General features: G+C 51.5%; 1 protein-coding gene across 1 annotated transcript in view; it reads right to left on the reverse strand.

Moving 5' to 3' along the window:
* Positions 1-310: 310 nt before the first annotated feature.
* LOC114060266 (syntaxin-binding protein 4-like) overlaps positions 311-27,572 on the reverse strand; it is a 37,463-nt gene continuing 10,201 nt past the window's right edge. Inside the window, exons 6-22 of the mRNA XM_027889632.1 lie at positions 20,483-20,568; positions 19,668-19,788; positions 16,662-16,803; positions 16,372-16,478; positions 15,447-15,600; positions 13,868-13,940; positions 11,222-11,319; positions 9,507-9,603; positions 7,837-7,964; positions 7,292-7,384; positions 6,729-6,794; positions 6,444-6,632; positions 5,946-6,062; positions 4,674-4,723; positions 3,691-3,821; positions 2,372-2,429; positions 311-1,617 (exon numbers count right to left, since the gene is read on the reverse strand). Coding sequence (XP_027745433.1) covers positions 1,515-1,617; positions 2,372-2,429; positions 3,691-3,821; positions 4,674-4,723; positions 5,946-6,062; positions 6,444-6,632; positions 6,729-6,794; positions 7,292-7,384; positions 7,837-7,964; positions 9,507-9,603; positions 11,222-11,319; positions 13,868-13,940; positions 15,447-15,600; positions 16,372-16,478; positions 16,662-16,803; positions 19,668-19,788; positions 20,483-20,568 — 1,813 coding nt within the window. The 3' untranslated portion in view covers positions 311-1,514. The remainder of the gene's footprint in view (positions 1,618-2,371; positions 2,430-3,690; positions 3,822-4,673; positions 4,724-5,945; positions 6,063-6,443; positions 6,633-6,728; positions 6,795-7,291; positions 7,385-7,836; positions 7,965-9,506; positions 9,604-11,221; positions 11,320-13,867; positions 13,941-15,446; positions 15,601-16,371; positions 16,479-16,661; positions 16,804-19,667; positions 19,789-20,482; positions 20,569-27,572) is intronic.

Genomic DNA, 27,572 nt, shown 5'->3' on the forward strand with positions numbered 1-27,572 from the left:
AAAATCTTTTTGGTGCTCTGGGCCCAAAGCTTCTGAAGAGACTGCCAGGAGCACCCTGGGATCTGCCCCAGGGGAACTGGAGGTGTTTTTCCAGAGTCAGGGGACACCAAACTGGTGGGACTAGATTTTGCTCTGGGCACCTCTTCCCTGTCTGTATAACACAAAGCCATAGGGCCAAACCCACAGGTAACACCAGTATTTGCTATCATTCCATCGAAGCAGAGAGCACTGGGAAATGAGTTACTAACCATAAGCTATCCCAAGATGAATATTTTTTGAAAGTATCTTCTCCCTGGGAATATTACTTGTGAGTGGTCCAAAGAATTATGTTTCCCTTTGAAGGAAGTCCTTTGAATTATATTCCAAGGCATGGACTCACAAAATTTATTTGCTTCAAGCTATGAAATTAAGTTTAACCAACATTTCAGATTGGTTATTTATATGATATATTCCATCACACACTTGCTGGTTTAGCAGTGTCGTGATATCCCCAAGTGCAGTAGATGCTGGTGAGGGTCATGATTTTTCCCAAGCCTTTAATTTGGGCTATAAAGGATCTGCATGCTTTGAACCCCCACAAAGGAGATTTGAAGCAATCTTAACAAATTATTTGTAAAAGCCAGATTGCACCCCATTTCCTTGCAGCTTCCCAATGCATCTCACTAGGAGCTGCCCAAATCAGAGGGAGGGAAAATGGACTCAGGCTGTGCCTTTGTCTCAGGGACGCCGAGCACAACCCCTGCAATCACAGCCCAGAGAGCAAACGCCCGTGAGAAGTGTTTCCATTTTATTTTCCAGACCTTCTGCTCATCTCAGCTCTGTGTCCCATTCATTGCCCTCTCACAGTACAGTCTTGCATCGGGTGTATCTCGTTTCCCAGTGACACCGTGGACCTTTACTGAGCTATGTTCACTATGTCCACTATGTCCCCTCTCACATCCCGGGAAGGGTGTCCGTTGTCACCGGAGCGTCCCCCTGGATATCTCTGAGCTCTTGGTCCAACAAACTGGCTGCTTTCCACTTCAAGCATTGCAGCTGGGATAAGCTATACAAAAAGAATAAAAAGAGCAGTACCTATCCCAAGACAGCTAGGACGCTACAGACTAAGCTGTTTTGATGACAGTCACTAAAATAGGCTTTGGTTTTCCATCTGAAATACCAAAAGAAGTCTGTTGGAGACCCCCGAGTCCCTCAGGGGAGTTCACGCTCCTCTTACTACCCAGAATACAAAGCTCTAAAAAGGCTGCCACTGAAATCCAGGCCCCTGGGGCCTCTTGAGAATACTTTTCCTATAAAGCTGCAGAACCGTGAGCAAATAGCCTTGTGTGGTAACTCGGAGGTAGACGAGCAGGGGAGGTCGCTGAAAAAGTCTGGGAGGGTGAGGAAGAGCCAAGTCTTGTGTCAGGAAGCTTGTTCTCAGTCTGCTTTGCCTGGAGAGGTGCCCATGGGGTGTCCTTCCCCTCTCCCAGCCCCGGTGGGGTCACGGTGCAGAGCACGGCCAAGCCACGGGGCATTTATGTCGGCTTCTTGGGCAGCTCCGTTGGACTCGGTGGCTGTGGTTGGTCACTCTTGGTCTGGCTTGCAGGGGGGGGCCACGTGGTCTTCTGATGGAGATGGCTGAAGAGGAGAAACAGGGGTTAGGTGGTTTGGGAGGAGGACACAGAGGACAACGTGAACACAGCATTGGTTACTTGGGAAAGAAGAGGAGGCCACGGATCTTGCCTGGCTAGTGGTCTGTGCTGGCCACCTGTCTTGTCTGAAAATGCTTTCTATAACCTTGAAATCGTGGTTTTCAAATGTCTTGTTTTGTGCCTAACTGAAGAACTGGGCTGGCAAGTCTTTCAGTTTGAGCTAAGGTGATCAGCTCAGACAGTAGTAGGAGTCGTTTAGGTCTTAAAGTGCCCTTTCAGCAGATAACTTTAGGATTCAGCTGTGTTAAATATAAGCCATTTAAGAAGTCTTAGGGAAATTTAAGGTTCAAACAAAACCACAGTCATCCTGCTCTCCTTGGCCAGGGCTTCACAGCATCCTGATACCACAGCAGAAAAGATTAACACATTCAGTGATGCTTTTTCCCTTATGCACCATAAAAATGCCACAGAACCAAAAATCCCCATCTGGCCCAAAGGAAAACCAACATTTTAGAAAGCAAACGAGAGATCCAGGAATTCACAGCATCCTTCACTGTGCAGGGCAGGAAGGCTCTTGGTGTCTAGAAAGGGATGCATTTCTCTGACGTGGCCATCTGGAGGCCTCTATCTGATTAAAAGTTGTCAAGCAACAGTTTTGATTAAAAAAAACCCCAACGAACCAAACAGGAATTTTTAGTATGCGTGTTGTCAAAATTACAGACCAGGGTTCTGACACCTACTCTTTGTAATTTGGGATTCCTTCAGCAGGCAGGCACTGGTCCCTGTCCCATGGCAGAGCTGCAAATGGAAGCACACAGCCAAGTGTAAGTGCAGGGTTAGAAAACATGCCCAACGTGCTGCTACTTTATGATAATTCCCCTGTAAATGAGGCAGGAACTTGGAAAATGCTGACACCCTCATATACCAGAGGTGCTCCCAAAGGGCTGCAGTTATTCCCCTGAGACAAATCCAGTGCTGGGCCATGGCCATGTTGAGTTGGTGAAGAGCATCCAAGAGCAAAGCCTGGGCACCTGTTCGGGGCTGTTTGCTCAGCTGGCCGTGACACGGAGGAGATCAGGAACTCATTTGGTGTGCAATAAGACAAGTGGGGCCAAATAACAGCTGCCCAAAATTGTTTGTGGCTCAGGGACTAGCTCAGAGTCCCAGGCTAGGGAAGTTAATCCAGACTCCCACGGAGCTGGATGCCTTTTTTCTGATTTTCTCATCACTGAGGCTGCTTTGCACGCCCAGGAAACGGGGAGCTGACTGTTCCCTCTGCTCAGCATCCCTGCAGCCGTGCCTGGATGGTGCAAAGAGGGGCTGGATCCCTGTTCAGAGCTACTTGGAAACTGGATGGGGTCCAGCAAGGGGAGCCTCAGGGCTCATAACCTGCAAGGAGAGGCTGTGGGGAGGGCTGAGGGAGCTGGATGTGTTTAACCTGGCAAAGAGGAGAGGCCATGGCACTGCTGCTGCAGGGGCAGAGAGGAGGATGCTGGAGCCCAGCTGTTCCTGGCAGTGCAGACACTCTCTAACTGGGGGCAGTGACCACATCCTGCCCTGGGGCAGTTCAGGCTGGGTGCTGAGAAACCTCAGTGAGGGAACATGTCATCCTGGAAGGCTGTGGATCAACATCCTGGGAGGCTGAACTACAGCTGGCTAAAGCCACTGCAGGTCCCACCTAGTGGGGTGGTCCTGCCTGGGGCAGAAGATTTGACTCCTGATCTCCAGCAGTCCCTTTCAACCAGCATTTCTACCATTCTGTGAAACCACCCTCCTGCCTGATAGGTGGGGTTTTATCACTGAGTAAATGCCTTTCCTTGTGGGCTTGAGCACAACTGGCACCTCTGACTCCTTACCCTGCCAGTCTGCATTTCAGATTCCAAGATGAGTCACATGGACAGGGAGAGGGCAACTCCATCTCTGTTTGCATGAGGCAATCAGGTGCATGTATGGCAGGGATGGCAAAAGCGATGGAAGGTGGTAGAAAGTGTCACTGGCACTGACAGACATCCCCGAGACCTGCTGGGATTCAGGTTTCTCCAGTGAATTCAGTGCTTACCGTCCTTGCTGGAGAGGATTGGTGCTAACAGTTCTTTAGCTTCTGATAGCAAGAGGTCAACAAGATCTGAAGATGGAAGAGATGTATCTGAGACTGCGTCTGTTTTATCCTCTTCTGCTGCGTTGTCGGCGCTTGTAAACACGGAAAGTGCCGTCAGTACTTCTGTCATGGAAGGGTCATTGAAAATCCCAGCCAGCCTCTCGTGAGGGAGGTGCTACACAAATTCTGGCTGCTCAGGGGGGATTGCATCTCAATCATCCCCTCAGCAGCATGGGACACTCTCTGTTAGACACACTTGCACTGTTTTGTTACAGACAGATTTCAAAGTATTCTTCAGAATTTCTCTGAAGTATTTCCCCCCTCATTACATTGGAAATAACCATCCTGGACACGTAAAAATTGTTTTCCATCCTTCCTAAAACATAGTTTTTTTTTTCTTTTTAAAGGGGCTGGTCATTATCCGTGGGACAGTGAGTTTTCAATGATTTAATCAGTTAAAACCACACAGAGAGTTGTGATACATTTATTCCCACATGGTAGGGCATAGGTTCAGGCTGGGGGGGAGTCCAGGAGCCTGAGCTCTATTTCTGCAGCCGTTCATGCAGTTGAGAGCCATGTGAAGCTCTTTGCTTACACTCATCTACTGTAACTGCTGATAAATAAGGATGTGCTCCTGGAGCCAAAACCTGGTTTCTGTGCGGAAAAGCAGGGGGATCAAAATTCTGAAACAGAACAACTTAACCAGAGCAGTGTTTCAGCAACTCACTGCCCAAAAAAGCCTGAACAGAGGCCACATACCCCCCCACCCCAGCACCAACCCACCAGCAGCCCCCAGATCATCCTTCTCCCGTGGTTTCACTTCCAAAGCAACAAGGCATGTTTAGAAACTCTGAGTAGGTTATGTGTGAAGCACCTTCCTCTGAGAAAGGTCAGAAAAGGACATTTCATGTTGCTGTTCACCATTCCCAGGAGCCATCTCCTACCTTTTCTCGTCTGGTAAATGACTGGGTGTGCTCAGGACCTTGTGAACGTTCTGCCATGCAACAAAAAGAAAAAGAAAAAAAAAAGGAAAAAAGAAGGGAAAAAAAGAGAGAGATATTTCAAACTTGTAGGAATGAATAATTCCTGCGAACAAACCCCATGGGTTTTTCCTGATGATCAGATTTAATATGACAGTAATCAGCTTCTGCTTATTCATTGCCCTTGAAGGGAATATCTCAAGGCCTTTCTCAGTTCAGGCAACACTGGCAGCCTATGCAAATCCACAGACACATCTGAATCCTGCATTTTAATGCCAAGGCTAAAACACATGAAACGCAACACAAAAATCCTCTGCCAAAGAACACTTTTTGCAGGCTGTCTGTCAGCAAGCCTTGATCACTGCTGATAGCAATCCCTGGACCCTGGGCTGTACCTGCACGTGGAAGCTCTCCCTGTATTCACGGGTCATGACTTCTCAGACACTACTGAAGGGCGGATAAAAAAAGGAAGATATTTTGCTCCAGTGCTCAAAATCCTGTGATGTTTGACCCTGGGGTCAAGCTGAATGCATTTCCAAAGTCTGACCCCCAAAACTGCCCAGGCTCCAGCACGTACTGCTGCAGTCTGGAGGCATTTTCATTCTTCCTTCTCTGGAGCAGAGGATGCAGCATCCACATTTCCTTTTGCTCCACTGTTTCCTCTGGATTTGAGGAGCTCTTGGGACAGGCCACCAGAAGCCACAACACTGAGGATTAGTGCCTCTCATACTGGCCAGTTTGCTGATTACACACACTGGTATTGCCAGTACGGAGAGTGAAGTGGAAGAACAGCCGATTTAAAAAAACTAAACCAATTACGTGTGAGATTCTTCAGGAAATCTGGGGGGTTAGGGGGAAGCACTGGAAGAACAAAACCACTCTTCAAGTTTGCAGAGAAGCAAAACCTACCAAGGGAAGGTTTGCAGGGATGATTTGGACAGCAGAGCTCCTGGAACAGCCTCAACCAGAACATCCTGGTGGGACTGGTGAGCCAGGGAGAGCAGAGCCACCAGCAAAACCTGCCCCACGGAGCTGACATCGCTCGTAGGGATATGAAAATATATGAGTTCATCCCCTGGTTCCTCCCAACCAACCCAGTGTCTTTTTGAGGGTGAGAGAGGAAAAATAAAAACACCCCCTTGCTTATGGAGCAGGAAGTTCATTGGACTTGCAAAGTCCCCCTTAAGGTGAGAGGCTGCAGTGATGGCCCAGCACCGAGGTGGCTCCTCACCTCACCTGCACAAACAGGAGCAGTTTCCTGTTGCAGATCTCCAGGCGCTTCCGGGAGACTTCTGATTTCCTTAACTGGCCATCAGCCAGGGACAGCTGCCTCTTCAGCTCCAGGACGTCCTCCTGACACGGGGACAGAGAGGGAAGAGAAAGGTGGTGGTGATGCTACAGCCTTGGCTTCTGGAAGCACCAGTTTGTGACATCTGTTACACACAAAACCAGAGCATGCTGGCCTTGGGGGGGGGGGGGGTCACACACACAGCAAATGATCTCTGGGCTATTTCATTTTCTCCTGTACAAAAGGAAGGAGGGGAACCTTAGCTGAGGCTGCCCCGTCCCTGGAAGTGTTCAGCACCAGGCTGGATGGGGGTGCTGAGCAACCTGGTCTTGTGGAAGGTCTTGTGGAATGAGATGAGCTTCAAGGCCCCTTCCAGCCCAAACCATGCCATGACTGGAAGGGTCTGTAAGGTTGGGGGGCTTTCCCAGGCTGGGGGGTTGCGTTACCTCTATTTCAGAGACGTGTTTTGCTTTCTTCCCCGCCAGCTGCATCTTCAGTTCTGCAATTTCAGCCTCCAGCAAGTGGATCACTTCCTCGTAGTCCTGCTCGGCGCTGTGGGCCTGTCTCTGCACCACCTCGGCCATCTGCAGCTTGTTGTGCAGCGTCCGGTTCTCGGAGAGGAACCCCAGAGCTTTCTGGAAGCAGCCAGAAGTTCTGGTGAACTCACCACATCCCTCTCAGCTGCCAACCACCAAACCCACCCTGAGGGCCCCAGAAACCCCTTCACTAACCTGGTTCAGCCTCTGAAGCTCATCCTCCATCGACTTCTTGCTGTTCTCCACCTCTTTCAGGAGAGACTACGGAAAATATTGTCACCGTGTTAGAAGCAACAAAGTGACAGGACGTCCTCTAGAAATGCCCTGCTCTTGTAGCCCATATCCAGCAGAACATTATTTTACAGAGGGAGCTCTGTGCACTGTCTCCCCCACAGGGAGAGCTTTTTTGGGCTGTGGACCTGCAGAAACCCCCTTGGACACAACCGTGCTGGGGATCTGCAGCCAGGAGAGGGTGGGAGCCCAGGTGGTTCTTTCTGTTTGATTCCTGAGACACTCTTTGGTATTTCCTAAATACATTAACTCTTCTAAGAAGGGACTGCAGGCTTTGAGTTCAAATAAGTTCTTGTTTGAAGTTGAGGGCGAGAAAGAGGCAATTAAGGAGAGCGGAGGGTGAGAGGCTCCTCCGTGACGAGGAATGCCCAGAATGCCGCCTGGCAGCTTCTCAAGAGGAACAGGCCACACCATTTACCCCCATGGACAACCTCAGCAGAAGGCCCCAGCCAAGAAATCCGCTCCACCTTTAGCCTTCGGACTTCGTGCCGCAGATCCGTCATCTCCAGCTGCAGCTGCTCCAGGTCCTCGCTGCCATTGCAGGTGAGAGAGTCAAAGGCCTGCAAGGAGAGGGACAGACTCACCACACATCCAATCCAGACCACCTCAAGAGGGATTTTTATGCAAAGGATCAAAATGCACATTAACTAATTCAACACCAGGGGTTTTTTTTTCACCCCACAGGATTTCTGATCCCTGTCATTGCTGAATGGCTCTCTTACAGTGAATTTTCAATTAGTTAATAATGATTAATTATGGCTGTTTTTCCTTCTGCATCACTGCCAGGCTGCTTCCTCATTATTACCCCATAGATGTTATTATTTCCTTATTAAAAATGAGTAGTTTGAGGTCTCTTATAGAATTTCCTATAATCCAAATGATCATTGCATACTTCTGCCTTCTCTTTATAGCTCTAGGGCAGTCAGAAAATGGCAATTTAGCTTTTCCCATCTCAGAATTCCATGGATTTCACAAAGAAGACCCCATGTAGAAGAGCTTTGGACTGACTGACCGGGGAGTGAAAAGCCGATGTATCCAGCAAATTGGCCACTTCATGCTGTGTGAAGAGCACAGAGGTGGAATCCAGACCAGCCTCTTCCAGCTCCTCCTGCATCAGATCCCTGAGTGCTTGGAGAACATCTGTGAGAAACAAGCAGTTTTTACCAGGCTAAAAGAGAAAAGTGTTTCGTGTTAGGAGAAAATGCCACCGATTTTGGGGCACCACTGATACCAATCAGAGAGGGTTTGCAGATGCCAAAGAGTCCTCTCTAACACTTCTGACTTCCTCAGAAATCCCATCAGGCTTAAATGAGTTGTTGGCAATTTTTATCAGACTCTTTGTTTTTTATCCAATTGAAAAAACCACTACTTTTAAAACCCCAAGCCTCCAGATATTTTCAGAGGGGAATTTTCATGACTGTGACCTGCACCTGCCTCCTGCTGCAATTTCTCACGTTGCTGATTTAAACAAAAAGACAACTCAGTGAGTTCAGCGCTCAGAAAAGGTGTTAAATTGACAAGTCTGAAAATCCAGATTCATTTTGCTTTCAGACATGAAAGGAAGCACGACAAGAGGGGCTGTGTGGGACAGATGGGAGCCCTGGATCCCAGAGCCTCCAGTCACAGAATCACAGAATCATGGAATGGTTTGGGTTGAAGGGACCTTAAAGCTCATCCAGTCCCACGCCCTGCCATGGGCAGGGACACCTTCCACCAGCCCAGGTTGCTCCAAGCCCCGTCCAACCTGGCCTTGGACACTTCCAGGGATCCAAGGGCAGCCACAGCTTCTCTGGGCAACCTGTGCCAGGGCCTGCCCACCCTCACAGGGAGGAATTTTCTCCCAAATATCCCATCTAACCCTCCCCTCTGGCAGTGGGAAGCCATTCCCCCTTGTCCTGTCCCTCCATCCCTTGTCCCCAGTCCCTCTCCAGCTCTCCTGGAGCCCCTTTAGGCCCTGCAAGGGGCTCTCAGGTCTCCCTGGAGCCTTCTCTTCTCCAGGTGAACCCCCCCAGCTCTCCCAGCCTGGCTCCAGAGCAGAGGGGCTCCAGCCTTGGAGCATCCCTGTGGGCTCCTCTGGACTCTCTCCAGCAGCTCCACGTCCTTTCCATGTTGGGCTCCCATATCTGGAGGCAGCTCTGCAGGGGGGTCTCACCTGAGGGGGCAGAGGGGCAGAATCTCCCCCTCCCCTGCTGCCCACACTGTAGCATCAGCCCAGGGCATGTCCAGCCCCTCACCCACCAACACCCCCAGATCCTCCTCCCAGGGCTGCTCCCCATCCATTCTCTGCCCCATCTGGATCCATGCTTTGGATTGCCCTGACCCAGGGCAGGACCTTGCACTTGGCCTCACGAGCTCTGCACAGGCCTTGTGTGGTTCTGTGTCCCATCCCTTGCTCTGCACAGAAACCTGAAGTGTCCAAGGCCAGGTTGGACGGGGCTTGAAGCAACCTGGGCTGGTGGAAGGTGTCCCTGCCCATGGCAGGGGGTGGAATGAGGTGAACTTCACGGTCTCTTCCAACCCAAACCATTCTGTGGTTCGACCAAATGCCTTTTTTTTTGTGTTTGGGACTTTCCTGAACTGTTTTGAGGCTCCATCAATACCCAGGCAGGGTCTCACCTGCCACCTCTCTCCTTCCTTATCTGCCAGCAAAGCTCCCCAAACCCAGCCAAGCTCCCCCCTCACCTCCATAGGCCACCGTCCCCTGCGAGTCCGTGGTCAGGCTCTGCCGCAGCTGCCTCTTCTTCTCCTCCGTCACATCCAGGCCAAGATACCTCAGAACCTTGAGCAGAAATAAGGAGACTTTCAAAAATAAAATACTGGAAAAGCAACTCTGTGGAGTGAGCACTGGGAAGACACTCGGTGCTGGGTTTCTCCTGGAAGTGGCTCTCCAGGAAGCATCTCCCAGAGGAGCAGGCTTGGGTTGGGTCTCCAGTCTCTCCTTTCCTGCATGTGGACAGAAATGGCTGTTCCTGAAGGCAGGGACGTGTTCACATCCTTCCAAGAACACTCTCTGTGGACTGCAGTCAGATTTGCAGCTCTGATGAGCTGTCAGGACTTTTATTCACAGCCAGTGGAGTTTAGCAAGGCTCATCTGGCAAGAGCTTGGCCTCTCCTCTCCTTTCTCTTGTTACCTGGGAATTGTGTTTAGGACCAAGGAGATAAAAGCTGTTCCCAGAGTTATTTCCCATGGGAAGAGGAGACATTCAAACATGTTGCTTCTCCGCTTCATCCTTTGCTCTCTCATTACTCCCGATGCCCTGACTTCTACTGATATTTATCAGCTGAACCCCAGGGCAGCACAGAGAGCAGATAAACCTGTGCAAGCCCCACTTCACTGCGGGCAGCAGCAACTAAAAGCTTTTAAAGGACAAAGTGGAGCTCAGCAGACTCTGGGAAAGGGTCTGGATGAAAACTTGCCTGTCTCAACTCCTGCTCCCAGCTCCTCCCACGAGGTCCCCTGGGAACGTTCCCATCACAAGCAAGTCCCTGGGACCCGTCTGCTCTCTCATTCGAGTCCCACCTGCTGCTCCTCTGCCCCCTGTGCAAGGCAGTGCTGCAGGTTCCCACACTGGCTCCCACACTTCGGGGTGCTGGGTGGGTTGGCCACCCCAAAACCACCTCAGGTTGTGCTTGTCACCACTGCAGCTGCCCGCGTGTAACACGGGCTCTTAAAAAGGGAAAACCAGCGTCACTCTCCTCCTACCCAGAGGAGCTGCTTTGTACCCGTGACGAGCAGAGGTCGCTGCAAAACGCGGGCCTAAATCCCGCTGTAGGAGAATTAGGCAGGCTTAGAAGAGTTCCTGCCCTCCCGGGAGGTGGGAGCAGCCCAGGGCGAGCTCTCGGCTGCCGTCGGGTGGCAGCAGATGTTCGTCACATCGGAGCCACCGCTGTGTCCCCCGGCCCGGCACGAGGGACCCTGTTCCCTCTCTCCCCCTCAAACGCCAGCAGAACCCGGGGGAAGGGGACACGCACCCCAAAGCCAGGCAGGGACGTGGCCCCCCGGAAAAACCTATGGAATAGGTTTTCCATAAAATGCTGAAAGAATTAGCAGTTCTAGCTGGATCCTCGGTGATGGATCTCCTATCTCAGCCTCTCCCCACCCCAGGCTGCCCGTGGTCACCCCAGCAGCAACAGCAGCACCAAATAGCTGTAGTCCGAGGGAGGTGTGAAAGCCAGGAGAAGACTTCTGGAGCCCTCCAGAGCGCGAGAAATAGCCCAGGAGGAGCCAAGGTGTGTTCAAATTCCCCTTCAGACACAGTCAGGATATTCCACTATTCCTTCTCCCTTTTCACCTTCAGAGGCTGGACTCCACCTGCAGCACTCTCAGCTGAAGAGAGGAAGGGCTGTTTTCCTGCACAGCTCACCTTGCTTTGGGAAGAGGGGCCCATTCTACTCACCAGTTCCAGTTTCCCATCCTTGAGCCGGATGTGGGGATCCAGTGCTACTTTTGGTTTGGTACCTGAAGCTGCTTTGTGATTGGATGCTGAAGCAGGTGCTGAAAAATCAAAAATAAATGCTAAGAGGGGAGCATTTGGTAGAGGAAAGAGGTGTCTGCAAAGCAAACTTAGAACTCTAATTATATGAAATATTATGTGTGTGCAGCAGGACAAAAATCAAAGTTCAGGATTGATTAAATCCGGTTCTGGAAGGCTGAACTAGGCCACTCTTGGGAAGATAGGATGCTGGGGCAAACCCTTTCTGCAACTGGGCTTCTGCACGGTTTAAAATGGGATGTTTCATCCAAGGACCTAGGACTGCAAAAATAGCACTTTGGAAATTTCCAGTCACAGAGTTTTGTGGAGTCTGGGGGCCTGCAGTTGTGGTGAGCTGTGAAAAAAAAACAACAAAAAAGAATTAAACCAAATCTGCCTGGTTCTCATCTGCTCTAACTGATTAGGCAAAACTGAAACAATTCATAAAACCCATGGGAATGGACAGATTAAAAGCCGTGTGGAAAAGCACCAGACTCCAGGAAGGTGCAGGATTGCTGTGCCTCTCCTGCCCACCCTCAAACCCTCAGCCCAGGGGATAAAATTCTTCCTCATGCCGGTGGCCCAAGATTTGCCCAGGAAGTAATTGCTTTTGTCAGCCTGGGATCTGATTAACACCATGGGAAGCCGAGTAGCTCCACTCCTCTGGAATCTTTGGAGCATTTTTCCCCACACCCTCCTGACCATCAGGGCAAGGCGGGGAGGCAGAGAGGAGCAGCAGAGATGCTGCACAAGCGTAATCCTCCTGATCCAGGATCCATCCACTCTGCCAGAGCTGGGAGCAGCAGCAGGGGAACAACTGGGTTTGCTGGATTGGCCACCAACACTTGGCTCTCCAAGTTCAAGGGCAGAGCTGTCTCCCTTTTGGGCTTGGCTAATCGGGATTAGCTCTGGGTGGCTTTGCTGTCAGCCCTGGACACTGAGATATGCAGGGCACCCACCAGGCACCCAGAGACAGGCAGGCACTGGCCCAGGCTCCAAGCAAGTTGTCTGTTTTCATGGGTGCCAACACTGACACAAAGCCTCCTCAGCATTTCACAGTAAAAACCTGGTGGGATAAATCCCCCAGCGAAGTCAGGCAGTGATTATTAGGTCACTGCTGTTGCTGAATTGCTCTGTTCCCACCCCTGGGAGTGCTGGCTCTCCGTGGTGGCCACCTGAGAGCCCACCTGACACCTGCAGGACCCTCTGGGCAGGGAGGGCAGAGCAAACCCCTGTCCCAGGGCCTCTCCAGAGGAGCATGGGAGACAGAGCTGGAGCCTGCTGAGCTTGCCCAAGGTGGCACAGGCACCCCTGGAAGCAGAGCTGGCACACACCCAGCCTAGCACCTGCTGCTCCATCAGCCACCAGGTGTGGACTGAACACCATTTACGTCCAGTGCTTGCTCTCAGCCTTCCAGGTGGGAATCACAACAAGGCACAGGGATTTGTGAGCAGAGCCACTGCCCTGGCAGCACCTGGGGAAGGATTTGAGGCTGCAAGAAGGGTGGGCAGCACTTGCTGGAGGTTCAGTGGGAAAACCCATCTTTTCCTCGGGGCAGGAGAACATTCCTGTCACGGGGATAGGGGGGATCTCGGTGGAGGTTGTCTCCCCGGGCTCTGGGTCACAGAGGTTATGGAGGTTTCCTGCCATTCCCAAGGGATCTGGGAAGCTGCAGGGTGATTTGAGCCCACCCTGTTGGGTGGACAGAGGGGGTCTCTCCAGAAAAGGTGAGAGCTCAGTAGACTCAGAGGAGGGAGAAAAAACACAGCATGGAAAATAAGCAAAAAGTGACGTTTGGATGTAGAGAGAAGTCGGATTTAGTCACGTCTAGAAGCCATTTCCCAGTCTGGCCAACCGAGGGCGTCCTTGGTGCCTGTTCAGCGCCAGGGCTGGTGTGTCACGACTGTCCCGAGCACCTGGTGCTACACTGGGTGTTGTGGAACCCCCATTCCTGTCAGAGGGAATGTGGCCTGTGGTGAGACCACAATGCAAAGGCACTGCTGCAAATGAACCAAAGGCTGAGAGGGGAAGAATTTGTGTCCTGTGAATACCTCAGCCCTCGAATGCCTTAGTAAAGAGTTGTGCTACTCTGGGCAAACATGGACATAGTTACTGCTCGTTGAGTAAGCCAGGCTGCTGCCTTCCCCCTCTCTGAGCAGGCTGAGTCTCGTTATCACCCCATTAAATTCCACTACAGCAGTATAAACACTGATAAAAACGTGTAGTGATAGGACAAGGGGCAATGGCTTTGAATTTCCAGAGGGCAGGGTTAGATGGGATGTTGGGAAGGAATTCCTCCCTGTGAGGGTGGGGAGGCCCTGGCACAGGTTGCCCAGAGAAGCTGTGGCTGCCCCTGGATCCCTGGAAGTGTCCAAGGCCAGGTTGGACGGGCCTTGGAGCAACCTGGGCTGGTGGAAGGTGTCCCTGCCCGTGGCAGGGGCTGGAACGACATGAGCTTTAAGGTCCCAGCCAGTCTAGGATTCTGTGAATTTATAATCTCATCATGCTCAGCTTGAGGAGCCCCAGCTGTTTGTCCCCCACACAAGGAGGATGGTTGAGCAGGACTCTTACCTGAGACCGTAAGCTCTGGTGGGCAAATGTCCGGTGACAAAGAAGGCACAGGAAAAGGATTTTCACGTCTATTCTAGAAAAACAAGACAAAATAGCACAGACAGTCGCTAAGAAGAATCTGCTGGTGTTAATAAAGAGCAGAAGATGGAGGTGTTCAAGACAGAGCCACCCAGCTGGCCCTTGAAGGCGCCACATGTGCAGATGGGCCAAAAGAGACTCCAGGGGTTTCTCTGGGAGCACAGGAATGTTCCTGGGCCATCTCAAGACTTCTGGTCACACACAAACAAGTCTGCCCTTAATGTAACTGTGATTGAGAGCTGATGCTGAACTTGGCCTTGTCTGGCTTCTGCACAGAGGTTGTCCCTAAAGCTCTGTGTCCAACCCACCAGTGAGGTCCCGAGACATCCAACCACACAGGTGTAATATCTACCCCCAAACACAACATTACCACGGTGAGCCGTGGGTAAAGGATCCAACCACACCACTCAGCTACAGCTCTAGGGGCTGCTGCTGCTTTTCATGAGCCCTTTCCAGCCTGGCGCACCCAGAAGAAACACGCAGATGACATTTGTGCCAGTCTGTGTCCCCACAGGGCTGGAAAGAGATGTTTTGTGAAGGATCTTGTATGAAAGGAACATCCAGCTGGCCTCTTCCTTTTGCCAAAAAAAAACCTCTTTGCCTGCTTTTGCATTCAGACTGTACTTGTGAGCAAGAGTTGTGTCTCAGATCTATCGAGGCTGCAATAAAATGAAATAAAATCAGACTTTCCACAGGAAACCTGTGGTTGCCATTTATGCCCACGGGTAGAAAATGTTCTGGATGGCTGGAAAACAGTGGATTGAGGAGTTTGGTCCCAGAACTTTAAAACTTTTTTCTTTAGGGGGGTTTTGTTATTTTGCTCACACATGAGGGGAAGGAATTTCTAAAGGAAGCTTGTGAGGAAGAGGGCAGAGGATACACCCGGCACGGCACCAGTCCAGGAGAGGAGCAACAAGTGCAGAGAATCCAGACCTAGAGAATCATGAGGGTTGTGTGTCCTCACCCACAGCTGGAGCACTTGTCTCTGCCCACACAATGTGGAGCTCAGTCTCCCAGGAGGAACGAGCCTGGCTGCTCATCAGAGCCGTCAGAGCAGCAATGGGCTGTGCAGGAACACTCAGGATTCATCCTCATCACAGGGCTCCGAGAATAAAGGGTTGTTCCTGCCTTTGGGGAGGAGACCAGATCAAACTGACTCCAGAGATCCCTTCCAGCTCTGTGACTGGAGTGGAATGAGATGCAGGTTGCTATCCACAGGAGGGTTTTGTTTTTGAAAACCTGAGACTCCTGAAACAGATCTGAATGCAGGCCCTGGAGATGAAATTCCTCTCATTACCTCCACACATCCTTCTCTGTCTCAAACCCAAGAGAGAAGAAATGATTTCAGATTCAAAATACCTGCCTGCAAAACAGGGCCACGAGTATCAGCGTTACAGCCTTTCCACTGTCCCAAAATATTGCCAGGGAGTCCCTGCAGACGAGTTTTCTGATCAAAGAAAGATCACAGGATCTGTGCTGTGAGATATGAACTCCAACCTACCTCTGGGGACCTCACGTGGACCTTGAGCCTGCAGGAGCTCAGGCCGTTTCCCACAGCCTTCAGAGGTGGTGATGGGATGTTGTTGTGCACTGACAGTCCAGGGTGTAACCGTCCCCTTCCAGGAATAAAGGCCACTTCTGTGCTTCCCTCGTGTCTTAAACAAACAGCAAATACAGGAGATCTTATTTATGAAACAAAAGGGACAAAGTTGCAGAACTTCCACGCTCTGGTTCTGTCTCCAGGGTAATCTCACTTAAGCCTTGCAGTAGTGCAGCTGGATCTCCACCAGCTGTGTTCCATAGGTTCATGGAATCATGGAATCGTTAAGGAAAACACCTCTAAGATCATTGAGTCCAACCCTTAACCCAGCACTGCCAAAGCCACCCCTAAACCATGTCCCCAAGTGCCACATCTACATGCTTTTTGAACACTGACAGGGATGGTGATTCCACTGCTGCCATGGGCAGCCCGTGCCAGGACTTTACAACCCTTTCCATGAAGAAATTTTTCCTAATATCCAATCTAAACCTCCCCTGGCACAACTTGAGGCCTTTGTCTCTTGTTCCATCAGTTTTTACTTGGGAGAAGGCACTGACACCCACCTGGCTCTCCCCTCCTGTACAGATCAACAAGGTCTCTCCTGAGCCTCCTTTTTTATGATTCTTTGAACTTCAGTTCTGTTGCAGAACTCTGCTGTGCAGTGACAGGAGATATTCACGAGGTCCAGAACACTGGGAAGCTCTGGATTACACTTCAGGGTGACCCATGCCTTCAAGATTTCCTTATGTGACCACCTATCAGGACCATCTCGAAGCATCATTTAAGACTAACGATGCTCTTGAAGACAAATATGAACATAAAGGGTTTCTGCCTGAGACTCAACAGCACCCTGATGATGACAGCAGGAAATATGTTCCATGCCTACCTGAATTTGGCTTTTTCAATTATTTTTCTGGCCTCTTCATGTGTGCTGCCCACCAAAGAGTCTCTGTTGATGGCGATTAGTTGGTCACCGGGTCGGAGCCGACCATCCTAAACAAACAGGGAGAAAGACACTGGATTGGGAAGGAATGTCAATGCCCAAAGCCTTCTCCTGCCACACAAATCCTCATTAGCCTGTGCATTGTCCATTTACTCTTAGAAAAGCTGTTTCAGAACAGCTCCAGCCTCCAGGAGAGGTCCCCAGAGGCCACCGAGGGTCTCCACCCGACTTACCTTGTAACAGTCCCCATCTGGCAAAAGCTCCTGGACATAAATCATGGGCCCATCAGGCCTGTTAGATCCACCACTGATGGTCAGCCCTAGGCCGGAGGAGTTTGCTACAGAAATGCTCTGGATTCCTGAGTCAATGGAGCAGCTGCAAGGGAGAGACATTAGCAGGTGACTCGAGGTGAGCTGGGTTATTTTCCCACGTCACTGAATGACCTCTGCCTGGATTTCTTCCCGTGCATGATCCTTCCACCTTCTCCCACCCTTTTCCCTGCATCCTTTTTTCCACCCAGCCTTGGAAAGAGGAGGTGAGGGCTCCTGTTCCTTGGCAGACACTGTTCAGTGTTATGAAGGTGACTGGCTCACATAATCCCAAGTACCAGGGAATACTCACAGAACCACGGAATGTTCTGAGTTGGAAGGGACCCACAAGGATCATCAAGTCCAACTCTTCAATGAATGGCCCATACAGGGGTCAAACCCATGACCTTGGTGTTATCAGCGCCAGTTCTGACCAACTGAGCTCATCTCAGGGTTAAAATAGAGAAGAAACCAAAGGTTTAACCAGAACAGATTTGGCACTCCTGGTTTTTATAGCTAAAAGCCCCCGAAGGATCGACATGGTTGTTGCTTGAATCCAGCCGAAGCACCAGACAGCAATTTACACATTGGTCAAGTATTGAGCAGCTCTCAGGAAACATCGAAGGAAAGCTTGGGATACACAGCTGAGTGTGTCTAAACTGAGGTTTGGAACTTGAAATGCTGGAAGACTCCCTAAGAAATGGGCATCCTTTGCTGCAATACCCACTGCACTGTGAGTGCTGCTGGGGCAGGGGGAGAGATGGCTGTAAATGGAGCAGCAACCAGGTTGGACCTTTCTCTCCAAGAGTGACTAGACAGGACCCAACAGGCCACCAAGACCCAGCCACAGCAGGTAAGAGTTTGGGGGAACAGAGATTTCGCTGAACTCCCTGGAGGGCAGCACTGTGGCAGGGAGCTTTGGGGAAGGATTTGGTGGGGTCTGAGAGTCAGCAAACAGTTTTCTCCAGATGGGACGGATGCAGCTGGCTTTTCACCTTTTCCATGTATTTCCATAGCAGCCAATCCCCAAACAATCTGAACTTTGTGGTCCTCCTGATGTTGTCTCATAACTTAAGACACAATGACAGGCTGTGCCCCACGGTGACACCAGCGTGTCACCACCCCGAGCTCCCCAGTGATGCCATTCCCGGAGGTCAGACACTGCACTGAAAGGAGTGCATCTACCTTATTCTTATGGAAAAGTGCTTTAAGGCAAACGATCTTATGAAAATGACGTCATGAAATAACAGCCTTAAAACCTCCACTCAAATCAAAACATCAGACACTGTCTGTGGTGACTCTGAACTGTATCTGAGCCCTGCTGCTCAGGAGGGTGGCAGGGCCTCAGGTGACGCCACGATGAGAGGTCACAGCACTGGGACAGCCTGGGCAGAAGGGATGGCAGCCACATGCATGAAATTGGCCCAAATTCCATCTCTCAGCTGACCACCAACACTCAGCTGCAATCAGTGGTCTGTGATTACAGGAGAAGACCACTGGGGCCTGGCACTGGCATGGAGACAAGCAGAGCATGGCCCAGCAGGGCAGTGCTGAGTGAGGAGGCCACCAAACCAGGCCCTCTCCAGCCTGTGTGCCCATTTCCCTGCTCACTGCAGGGCGAGTGGAATGAGATGATCATTCATGAGTTGGTGCCTTCCAACCCAAGCCATTCTGGGATTCTGTATCTCAGCCTGGGGGGGAGTTAACAGCACAGGAAGGATGGTTTGTCCAAACCAACTGCCAAGCAGATAATCTGGCCTCTCCTCTGTGTGGGTCTCTCACTCCATGCAAGCAGCTTAAACCTCTGGTGCCAAATATTTGTCCTCTACAAATCCCTAATAAGCTGGTATTTAGCAAGAGGATTTACTGGTTCTGCAGTGAGGGCTGATTCTCTTTACCAGCAATTTGGCTTGTTTACACTGGCAGAAGGAGGGAAGCTGCAAGCCCTGGGGACAAGTGGTCCCCATTCCACGACTGTGAACACCCTCCAAGCTGTCCCTCTGGAGAAGGACAACCCCGAGCGCCCCAGAGATGGGGCTCTGCAGAAAAACAAGCTCTGCCTGACCTGTGGAATGTGAAAGGGACAGAGGACCACATGAAAACACACGCTCCAGGAGATGCTCTGGAGGCCAAAGGATGTGGTGGCTCCTGGCGACCGCTGCTGACCCCAAAGCAAAGGGCGTCGGGAATGTTCGCAGGGAGAGGTGCTTGCGCTCTTGGTGCACGGGGTCAGCGTGCCAGAAGCAGGGCAATAGGAGACAAGATCCCAAAACACCTCCTGAAAAGCAGTGCTGGCTTTGCAGGAACGCTCTGCTCACGGCCTGTTTTGTAGAGGTGATGTGCAGGGTCCTCTCAGCTGGCTGTAAACCAGCACCTTTCCCTGGGATCTGGAGGGCACAGGCTTAAGCTCTGTCAGGGGAGGTTTAGGTTGGATATTAGAAAGAAGTTCTTTACAGAGACAGTGATCAGGCATTGGAATGGCCTGCCCAGAGAGGTGGTGGATTCACCGTCCCTGGAGGTTATTAAGATGAGGCTGGATGTGGCACTGAGTGCCATGATCTGCTAATCACAGTGGGGTTGGATCAGGGGTTGGACTTGATAATCTTGGAGGTCTCTTCCAACCCAGTTAATTCTGTGATTCTATGAAGAGGAGCTGTTGCATAGTTAACCATAGTGCAGATGTACTGAATGCCCCAACTGGGAAGCTTTCCACCTCTTGGGCCCAAACTTCCCAGGAACGGCCAAGATGCCACCACGACATCTGGGAGGTGCTGTGGTCATTGGGCGACAGATCAGTGGGGAGGACAAAAGGGTGAACAAAGCCATCCTCCAAGCACTGGGATTATGTTCTGGCTCTAGAACAGTGTCAGACACTCCATGATGTCTCTCCACAGTCCACCAGGGGCCAGGCTGGGTGGGGCCTGTACGTACTGTGTGTGAGGGGCGTGCGCCGCGGTGCCGATGCAGGGCCCGTGGGGGTTGGCGGGGCTCAGCAGCAGCGGGCTCTGGGAGCGCGAGGAGGAGCCCGAGGATGTGCTCTCCAGGTATCGACCTGAACAGCAAAGCCAGAGTCACGGCCAGGGCACACAAACCCAGCATCACCCTCCTCCCCTGCTCTGTCTCTTTTAGGAAAGTCACATTTGTTAAAATCGTCGGGATACGGTTTATGGAGAGGAAACATTCAGCCCTCTCAGCACAGTTCCAGAATGTCACCCCTCTGGCAGCCCCACATACCCCTGCCAGAGGGGAAGGCTTGGCAGCCGGCTGGTGGGATGCCAGGACAGAGGGGACAGCTGCCTTCCCCATGCACACATGGATTTGTGTGCTGGCACCTCGCTTACGCCAACCTTCTTGTGTCTCGTGAAACATCTCCCATTTGCAATAAAAAAATACTGCTGGTTGAATGAATTACTGCTGAGATGCTTTGAAATGCAGAGCAGAAAGCTAAAGCTGTCCCTGAAGAGGTGGGTACTGATGGAGTCACCTGCACAACACATCAGTTGAGCAGAGTCTGGGGGTCTGGGGAGTGGTTACAACCCCAGCTCAAGTATCCCTCGTATCCCTCCGTGTCTCGCTTCACGCTTGCCCTGTGCTGGCCACGCTGCTCTGCACCTGGACTTGGAATAAGGATCAGCTTCCTTCAAACCTCCACCCAAACACCTGCCCAAATCCTAACTCCTTCAGAATTGCACTGGGCCAAAGGAAACTCTCTTTGGTTCCCCCCAGAGACACGCTGGGTCACTCACTGCCGCCGTGCAGGACCGGCGAGCTCCGCGCTGAGCCCGTGTTGCTCTGGGAGCCGAACTTCTCCAGCAGCTCAGAGAACTCCCTCCTGGAAACAAAAACACGGGCAAGTCAGCTGCTGTTCTAGACTATCCCCTACCTGATTACCTGGCGATGGTGCCTCTGGTGGCAGTGACAGTACCGAGTCTGCAGGGCCAACACCCTCCAGCAGTGGGGAGCAGACAGGGCTTCCTCCTGCACAAGGGAAACACCCTGGTTTCAGGAGCTTGTGCAGGGCTTCAGGTCTGTAATCAATCTCATGGCACAGCAGCTTCAGTGTGCTCCTTCCCCGTCCTGGAATGTGTTCCAGGTGAACTTGGGCAAGAGGAGCTGGGAAGGGATTTATTCTGAAAGGTCTTTTCCAACCTGAATGATTCTGTGATTCCACGGACAGGCTCTGGTGTTGAGGACTGTCATTCCTGAGGTGGACATTGGAGCCCTGCCTTGCACCCAACCTCATGGACCCTCCCAGGACTCAGGTGAACTATTTTCACCCCCAACTATAGGGCTCCAAATTTTGGAAACACACTACACAAATTAAACAGACCGTCAGAAGGAGCTGTAACTGTGCAAACATAGAACAGAAAGGCTTGGCTTGCTTGTGACTCTTTCTAGAACAGTTAAATAAAGATTAATCTCTGTTTGTTACTCCTCCTTCCTGGACAGAAGGCAGATCCTTCCAGCTCTTGCTGGAGTGAGGATAGGATGTGGCTTTCTGCAGCACACGCAGAAGCAGCTGCCAGCTCTCAGAATCCACCCATGGTGATGCCCTCCATGAACATCTCCGGTGAAACTCTTGGAGCATAACACCTTAACAAAGACCTGCACGAGATGTCATCCAGAAAATCCCCTGGAGAGCTGGCTCCATGCTCAGGCACCTTCCTTAGTGCCTTGTTTCCAGTGGAGTTTGACCACCAGGTAAAACAACCAAACCCTTGATGAGCTGTAACGACCTGTACACCACGGGTGAATTGCTTTGTGGCCTCCCCTTTGCCAAGTGTGACATCTGGGGTTTATAAACCCCGCTAAGAACCATCATTATCCACGTTTACAAGCTCCTGCCTCATTTCTGAAACCTTTCTTTGAGCTGCCGTGAGTCTGTCACACCCTTCTGGATGAGGGGACGTGGAAAGGGATGACATCATCATGTTCATCTTCATCAGCCTCCTGATCCATCCCTGCCACGCTGGCTCTTTGCTCCCAGGAATATCTGTCCCTCCTTTCATAACCCAACCTTTCTAACCCCACCCTACCTGATCAGTCTGACCTTTGGCAGAGAGAAGAGCCTCGAGGATGACTAATTCCTTACACATGCCAATAAATAAGCAGCCAGGCAGTGGGAGAGACCCTGAAAGTGTTGTTTCTGTGGCCACAGCAACACCATTAGATGTCCTCTTTGAAGGCATGAGGGAATCCCCATGGGAAGGTGCCTTCCTGATGCCATAGCCCCAGGAAAAGCCTGGCTATGAGTGGCTCGCTCTCAGGCTTGACAGTCAGACAAGCTCAAGACATAAACCTGTAGGAAAGCAGCCACAGCAAAGTCCCCTGAGCGAGGAGACAGCTCTCACACACACGCAGACGCTGTGTCATCTGCGTTCCTCACCGGGACACAGCTCATATATTATTGGCTAGATTAGAGCCAACAATATTAAATGATGAATGAATCATCAGCTCCTCAGGTTCCTGCTGGAAATGCTCTCCGTAATTTACATCTTCCCAGTAACAACCAGCTCATTAACAAACTTCAAAGACCAGTGTGTGCCTTATCTAATATTGCCATCAAATTTATGCCTTATTCATTCCATCCAATGCTAATTTAAAACCCAAGTGTCACACAATACTGGGTGGCATGCCTTGGTGAATCCCAATATTTGCATCAACACTATTGTCTTTATCAATTAAACCCATGACCTTAAGAAAAGACAATGACTTTGTTCAGGAACCCCACCTCCCACAAAGCTGTTTTAGTTTTCACCTCTTGGGCACAAACTTCCCAGGAACAAAGAGTCAGGATGCCACCACAGCATCTCCCAGACGCTGTGGTCTCCAGCCATTGTTGTGATTGAACAGTATAAAGGATACAAGGATGATCAAAGCCGTTCTCTAAGCACTGTAATTACCCCCTAGAAAGTGTTAGACATGTGGTGATGTTCATGACCCACCATGTGCTGGGCCAGCCCTGTGTGACCTGTGCATACTGTGCGTGGGGGGGGTCAAGTGTCATAAAGTTGGACACCAAAATATATGTAAAATATTAGGAAAAAACTTCTTCACTGTGAGGGTGCCAGGCACTAGAACAGCCCAGGGAAGCGGTGGAGTCACCATCCCTGGAAATGTCCAAAAAACGTGTGGATGTGGCACTTGGGGATGTTGGTTTAGTGGTGGCCTGGGCAGTGCTGGGGGAATGGTTGGTCTGGAAGATCTCAGAGGGCTTTTCCAACCTGAACGATTCCACAAGCACTGGGAAAGTGGAAGGATAACTCAGCTCCCACAGCAGTAGGACAGCGGTTGCTGTTCTGTGGTTCCCTTGGGTGGGTCTTACTTTAGCAGAATTTTTCCACTTTCCAGCAAAGCTATTGTGTTTCTACAGGTGATTCAGCCCAGTTTCACTGGTCACTCGCTCAGCCATGACCTTACTCCTCCCTGACCCCGTGCAGGGGCAGGTCAAACACGCTGGAATCTGGTGTATTATTCCCAGTGACTCCCAAGCCCTCAGCAGCTGGCTTGTGTTTGGGGCTGGGTGTTTCTGTGGTCACCTATTGTTACATTTTCCTCAGATAATAACCCATCAGAGCACAGAACAGGTTATGAACCTAAAACAATGGCTAAAATAGTCTTAGTCAATGCAAATGGGACTCGTTGGGCAGCTCTTGTGCTCCTCCAACCCCGCGAGCCCGGTCACGGATCCGAGCTGTCCAACGCTCTTCTGAGCGAGGACACGCACGGTCCGAGCACCCTTTGTTGTTGTTGTTTATTCTGTGTTGCTCAGTTCCTCCACAAAGGGGTGTTTAGCATTATTTGCTCAGAAGCCTGAACAACGAGCTGGGAGCCCAGGGCTGCCCCTTGAGCCCGGCTCCAGCCCAGGGACGATGTGACTAAACGCTACGTCACCGGCCGCCGTCCCAGCTCCGGCTTTGTTGGTCAGTGCTGCAGGTCTGGGTTCCAGCAGGGACATAAACACATGACTAACTGGAGGCACACACTTATCCCAGCAGGAAGCAACACAGTTTCTGGTGTCAATCTCCTGGGAGTTAATTTTGTGCTGGGTGCTGTGTTTGGAGGAATTTGCAAACAGGCAGACGGTGCCCAAACATCACCGAGCGATGAACACGCACACTGAGGGAATGCCAGCTTTGTGCTTTCAGACACCAAGACACTTCAGAAGATGTCTTTAATATTTAAAATTTGACCCTTGCTCAAACATTGTGAATTGTCAGGTGCCTGCAGGACTAAAATGCCCCAGCTTTATTAAAAAAACAACAACCGTGGCGTTCTATTAGGTGGAAAGCTAATTCTAACAAGCCTTCTGCAGCTTTTTTTCATTAGGATGCAAACATTAGAGGTCTGGAGGATGCCTGTAAAATGTAAAAGAGCTTGGTCCCACACAGCCTTCAGGATGGTGGGGTCTGCCAGCACAGCCAGCTGGAGGATGACTTTGCTACAGATTAAGCAGCAGGAGGTCGATCTTTCTGCAGAAGATATTGTTGTTTTATCTCATAATGCCTCTTTGTCCTGCCCTTTTGTTCTTGGGAGAACAAAGGGGCAATCCTACATCAAAGGTTATGAGCGCACAGCGTCTGGAAACCTCAGCTGGGAGAGAAGGTGGAGCCTGTGACATCAGAAATGAATAGTTTGCCTCAAAAGAACCAAACCTGCAGGTGAGTGGGAGCCATGAACCCAAAGCTCACCAAAAGCGTCACAAAAGCAGATTTTCTCACATGCAGATCAGAGCAACAGTGGGATCAAGGGCAGCCTCAGCCAGCTTGGAGCTGACAGAGCTGTGTGGTGAGCTCACACACTGCAGGGAAGGCACCTGGACAGGTCAGAGAGGTGGGACTGTGTGAACCTCATGTAGATCCACAAGGCCAAGTGCAAGATCCCACACCTGGGTCAGGGCAGTGCCAAGCACAAATCCAGGCTAGGCACAGAATGGATGGGGAGCAGCCCTGGGAGGAGGATCTGGGGGTGTTGGTGGGTGAGGGGCTGGACATGCCCTGGGCTGATCCCACAGTGTGGGCAGCAGGGGAGGGGGAGATTCTGCCCCTCTGCCCCCTCAGGTGAGACCCCCTGCAGAGCTGCCTCCAGATATGGGGAACCAGAACAGAAAGGATGTGGAGCTGCTGGAGAGAGTCCAGAGAAGGCCATGGAGATGCTCCAAGGCTGGAGCCCCTCTGCTCTGGAGCCAGGCTGGGACAGCTGGGGGGGTTCACCTGGAGAAGAGAAGGCTCCAGGGAGACCTGAGAGCCCCTTGCAGGGCCTAAAGGGGCTCCAGGAGAGCTGGAGAGGGACTGGGGACAAGGGATGGAGGGACAGGACACAGGGAGTGGCTTCCCACTGACATAGGGTAGGGTTAGATGGGATATTGGGAAGGAACTGTTGGCTGTGAGGGTGGGCAGGCCCTGGCACAGGTTGCCCAGAGAAGCTGTGGCTGCCCCTGGATCTCTGGAAGTGTCCAAGGCCAGGTTGGACAGGCCTTGGAGCAACCTGGGCTGGTGGAAGGTGTCCCTGCCCATGGCAGGGGGTGGAACGGGATGGTCTTGAAGGACCCTTGCAACCCAAACCATTCCATCATTTCCACCGCTGGCAGTGTGGGCTGGAAGCAGTGACATGCCCAGGTGCATCTCAGCTGCTCTGGGAAAGGATGTGTGTTTTTCCCAAAGCAGAGCTGATGTCCCTGGCATACCAAAGCTTGCTGGAGTCAGTCCCAGCCCTCCCTGCCAGTTTAGCCCCAAGTGGTCCAACCAACAACACAAGGGCCACACCTCAAGTCTTGTGCCCAATTCTGGCCCCTCACAACAAAAAGGACACTGAGGGGCTGGAGCGTGTGCAGGGAAGGGAAGGGAGGTGGGAAGGGGCTGGAGCAGCAGGAGCAGCTGAGGGAGCTGGGGGGGCTCAGCCTGGAGAAAAGGAGGCTCAGGGGGGACCTTCTGGCTCTGCAACTCCCTGACAGGAGGGGGGAGCCGGGGAGGTTTGGGCTCTGCTCCCAGAGAACAAGGGGCGGGATGAGAGGAAATGGCCTCAAGCTGTGCCAGGGGGGGCTCAGGTTGGACATCAGGAAGAATTTCTTGACTGAAAGGGTGGCCAGGCTTTGGAAGGGGCTGCCCAGGGAGGTGGTGGAGTCAAGAAACAACTGGCTATGGCACTCAGTGCTCTGGTCTGACTGACAAGACAGAAATACTCAAAGGTTGGATTTGATGACCTTGGAGGTGTTTTCCAACCCTAATGATTCTGTTCCTGCCTGTTGCTTGGGCACTGGCAGAGAAGGTGCCCACTGTCCTTGCTGCTCCCTGTGGGAGCCCTGTCAATGCCCAGCCCGTGCTGCCCGAGCTGACGCTGCAGAGACACGACGTGTTTAGCATTTTATCATGGGAGGACGAGGAGGTGCAGCTCAAACTGGCTTTCTCACAGTGATAAACCTGAAAGACCAGGATGATATCTGTGCAGTGCAGAGAAACAGGGACCTATTGTAACTCCCAGGCTGAGAATGAATAAACAGTAATTACGTGTGTGCAATAAAATGATCCTCGTCAGCCAAAGGTGAGCAGAGGCAAAAACGGGAGGTAACCACCCCCCAAACCCAGCGTGTCCAGCTCCAGATCTGAATGTTCTGCTTTAAGCGCTGGCACTGCTGCCCCTCTGTGCAGCAGGGCTGATGTGACGGGCTGAAAATATGCATCTGATACATGCCAGGCCTGAGTTCCATGAAAAGCACAGGTAATTTGGGCCTATAATTAACTCCAGGGACAAATAATAGCATTTGTGAGTCAAATTCACCCGAGGGCAACCACAACAAAATGCTATTCAGCTGAGTCACTGGGAAAATTGGCAAGCTGGTTGGATCATCGTCCAAACCCAGAGCCGTGACGTTCCCTCCCCTGGGCACTCTGGGTTTCTGAGGGATCTGAAAATACACTGATTTATGGCCCTCCCTGTGTCCTTCTCAGCTTTCAGGTCTCGTGAACTGCTCTGCTGGGCGGTGGGAAGGTTTAAGTTTGCCCACAACTCGTGGCGTGGCACCTGCAGGGACATCACCTCCAGAGCTGGGCCCATTTCAAACTCAGCCCCATCCAAGGACAGACTTAAAAGATAACAGGGCATCAACAAAAGACAAAACTAAGGGGGAAGAAAGGAAAAAAAAAAAAAAGCAGAGAGTAGAAAAATCCTTCCCCCTGTTCCCTTAATCCTGGAGATATGTATTCGTGTATTAAACAGTTTGCGAGATGATTACGTAAGTGAAATCTCTGCAAATCTTTTAAAATAAATAAATAAACTGATTACTTCTCCCCCTCTCCCTCCGGCTAACCTTTTGCAGATTTAACAGATAACCCAGAGCGAACGGGAGGCCAAATAAATTGCTCCAAGTTTCCTTGCCCTGCCGGCCTCCCCCGGCTGCGGGCGGGGCGATCGGGCACTGCCGGCAGCTGCGGGGGGAGCCGGAGCCGGCAAAGCCACCCGTGCGTGTGCTCGGAGAAACATCTGCTGCAGTTTAGCATATTACGGGCCGCGGAGAGATGCCCGAACAGCTGGGAACAGATCAGGGTGAAGGCAGAAAACCTGCTCTGGGGGCTCTGGCTGAGAATTAAAGTGTTCGCTGGAGCAAGTGCTGCTGCTGCCGGTGGATGGATGGGTGGATGCTCCTGCTGGGAGGGACGGGATCCTGTCCCCCAGAGACGCACGCTCACTGTCACTTCCCAGGGGAACTGCTGTGGTACAGAACTGCATCCTGAGCATCCTTACTGAGACTAAAGGTGACCTGCTTGCTTCACCCCGTGCTTCCTCAGCAGCTGCTGAAGGACTTGCACTTAATAGAATAATTGGAGATGTTATTTCCAG

The sequence above is a fragment of the Empidonax traillii genome, unplaced genomic scaffold, assembly GCF_003031625.1.
Source record: "Empidonax traillii isolate 1590-97213 ecotype Southwest subspecies unplaced genomic scaffold, ASM303162v1 scaffold267:size678996, whole genome shotgun sequence".
Lineage (NCBI taxonomy): Eukaryota > Metazoa > Chordata > Aves > Passeriformes > Tyrannidae > Empidonax > Empidonax traillii.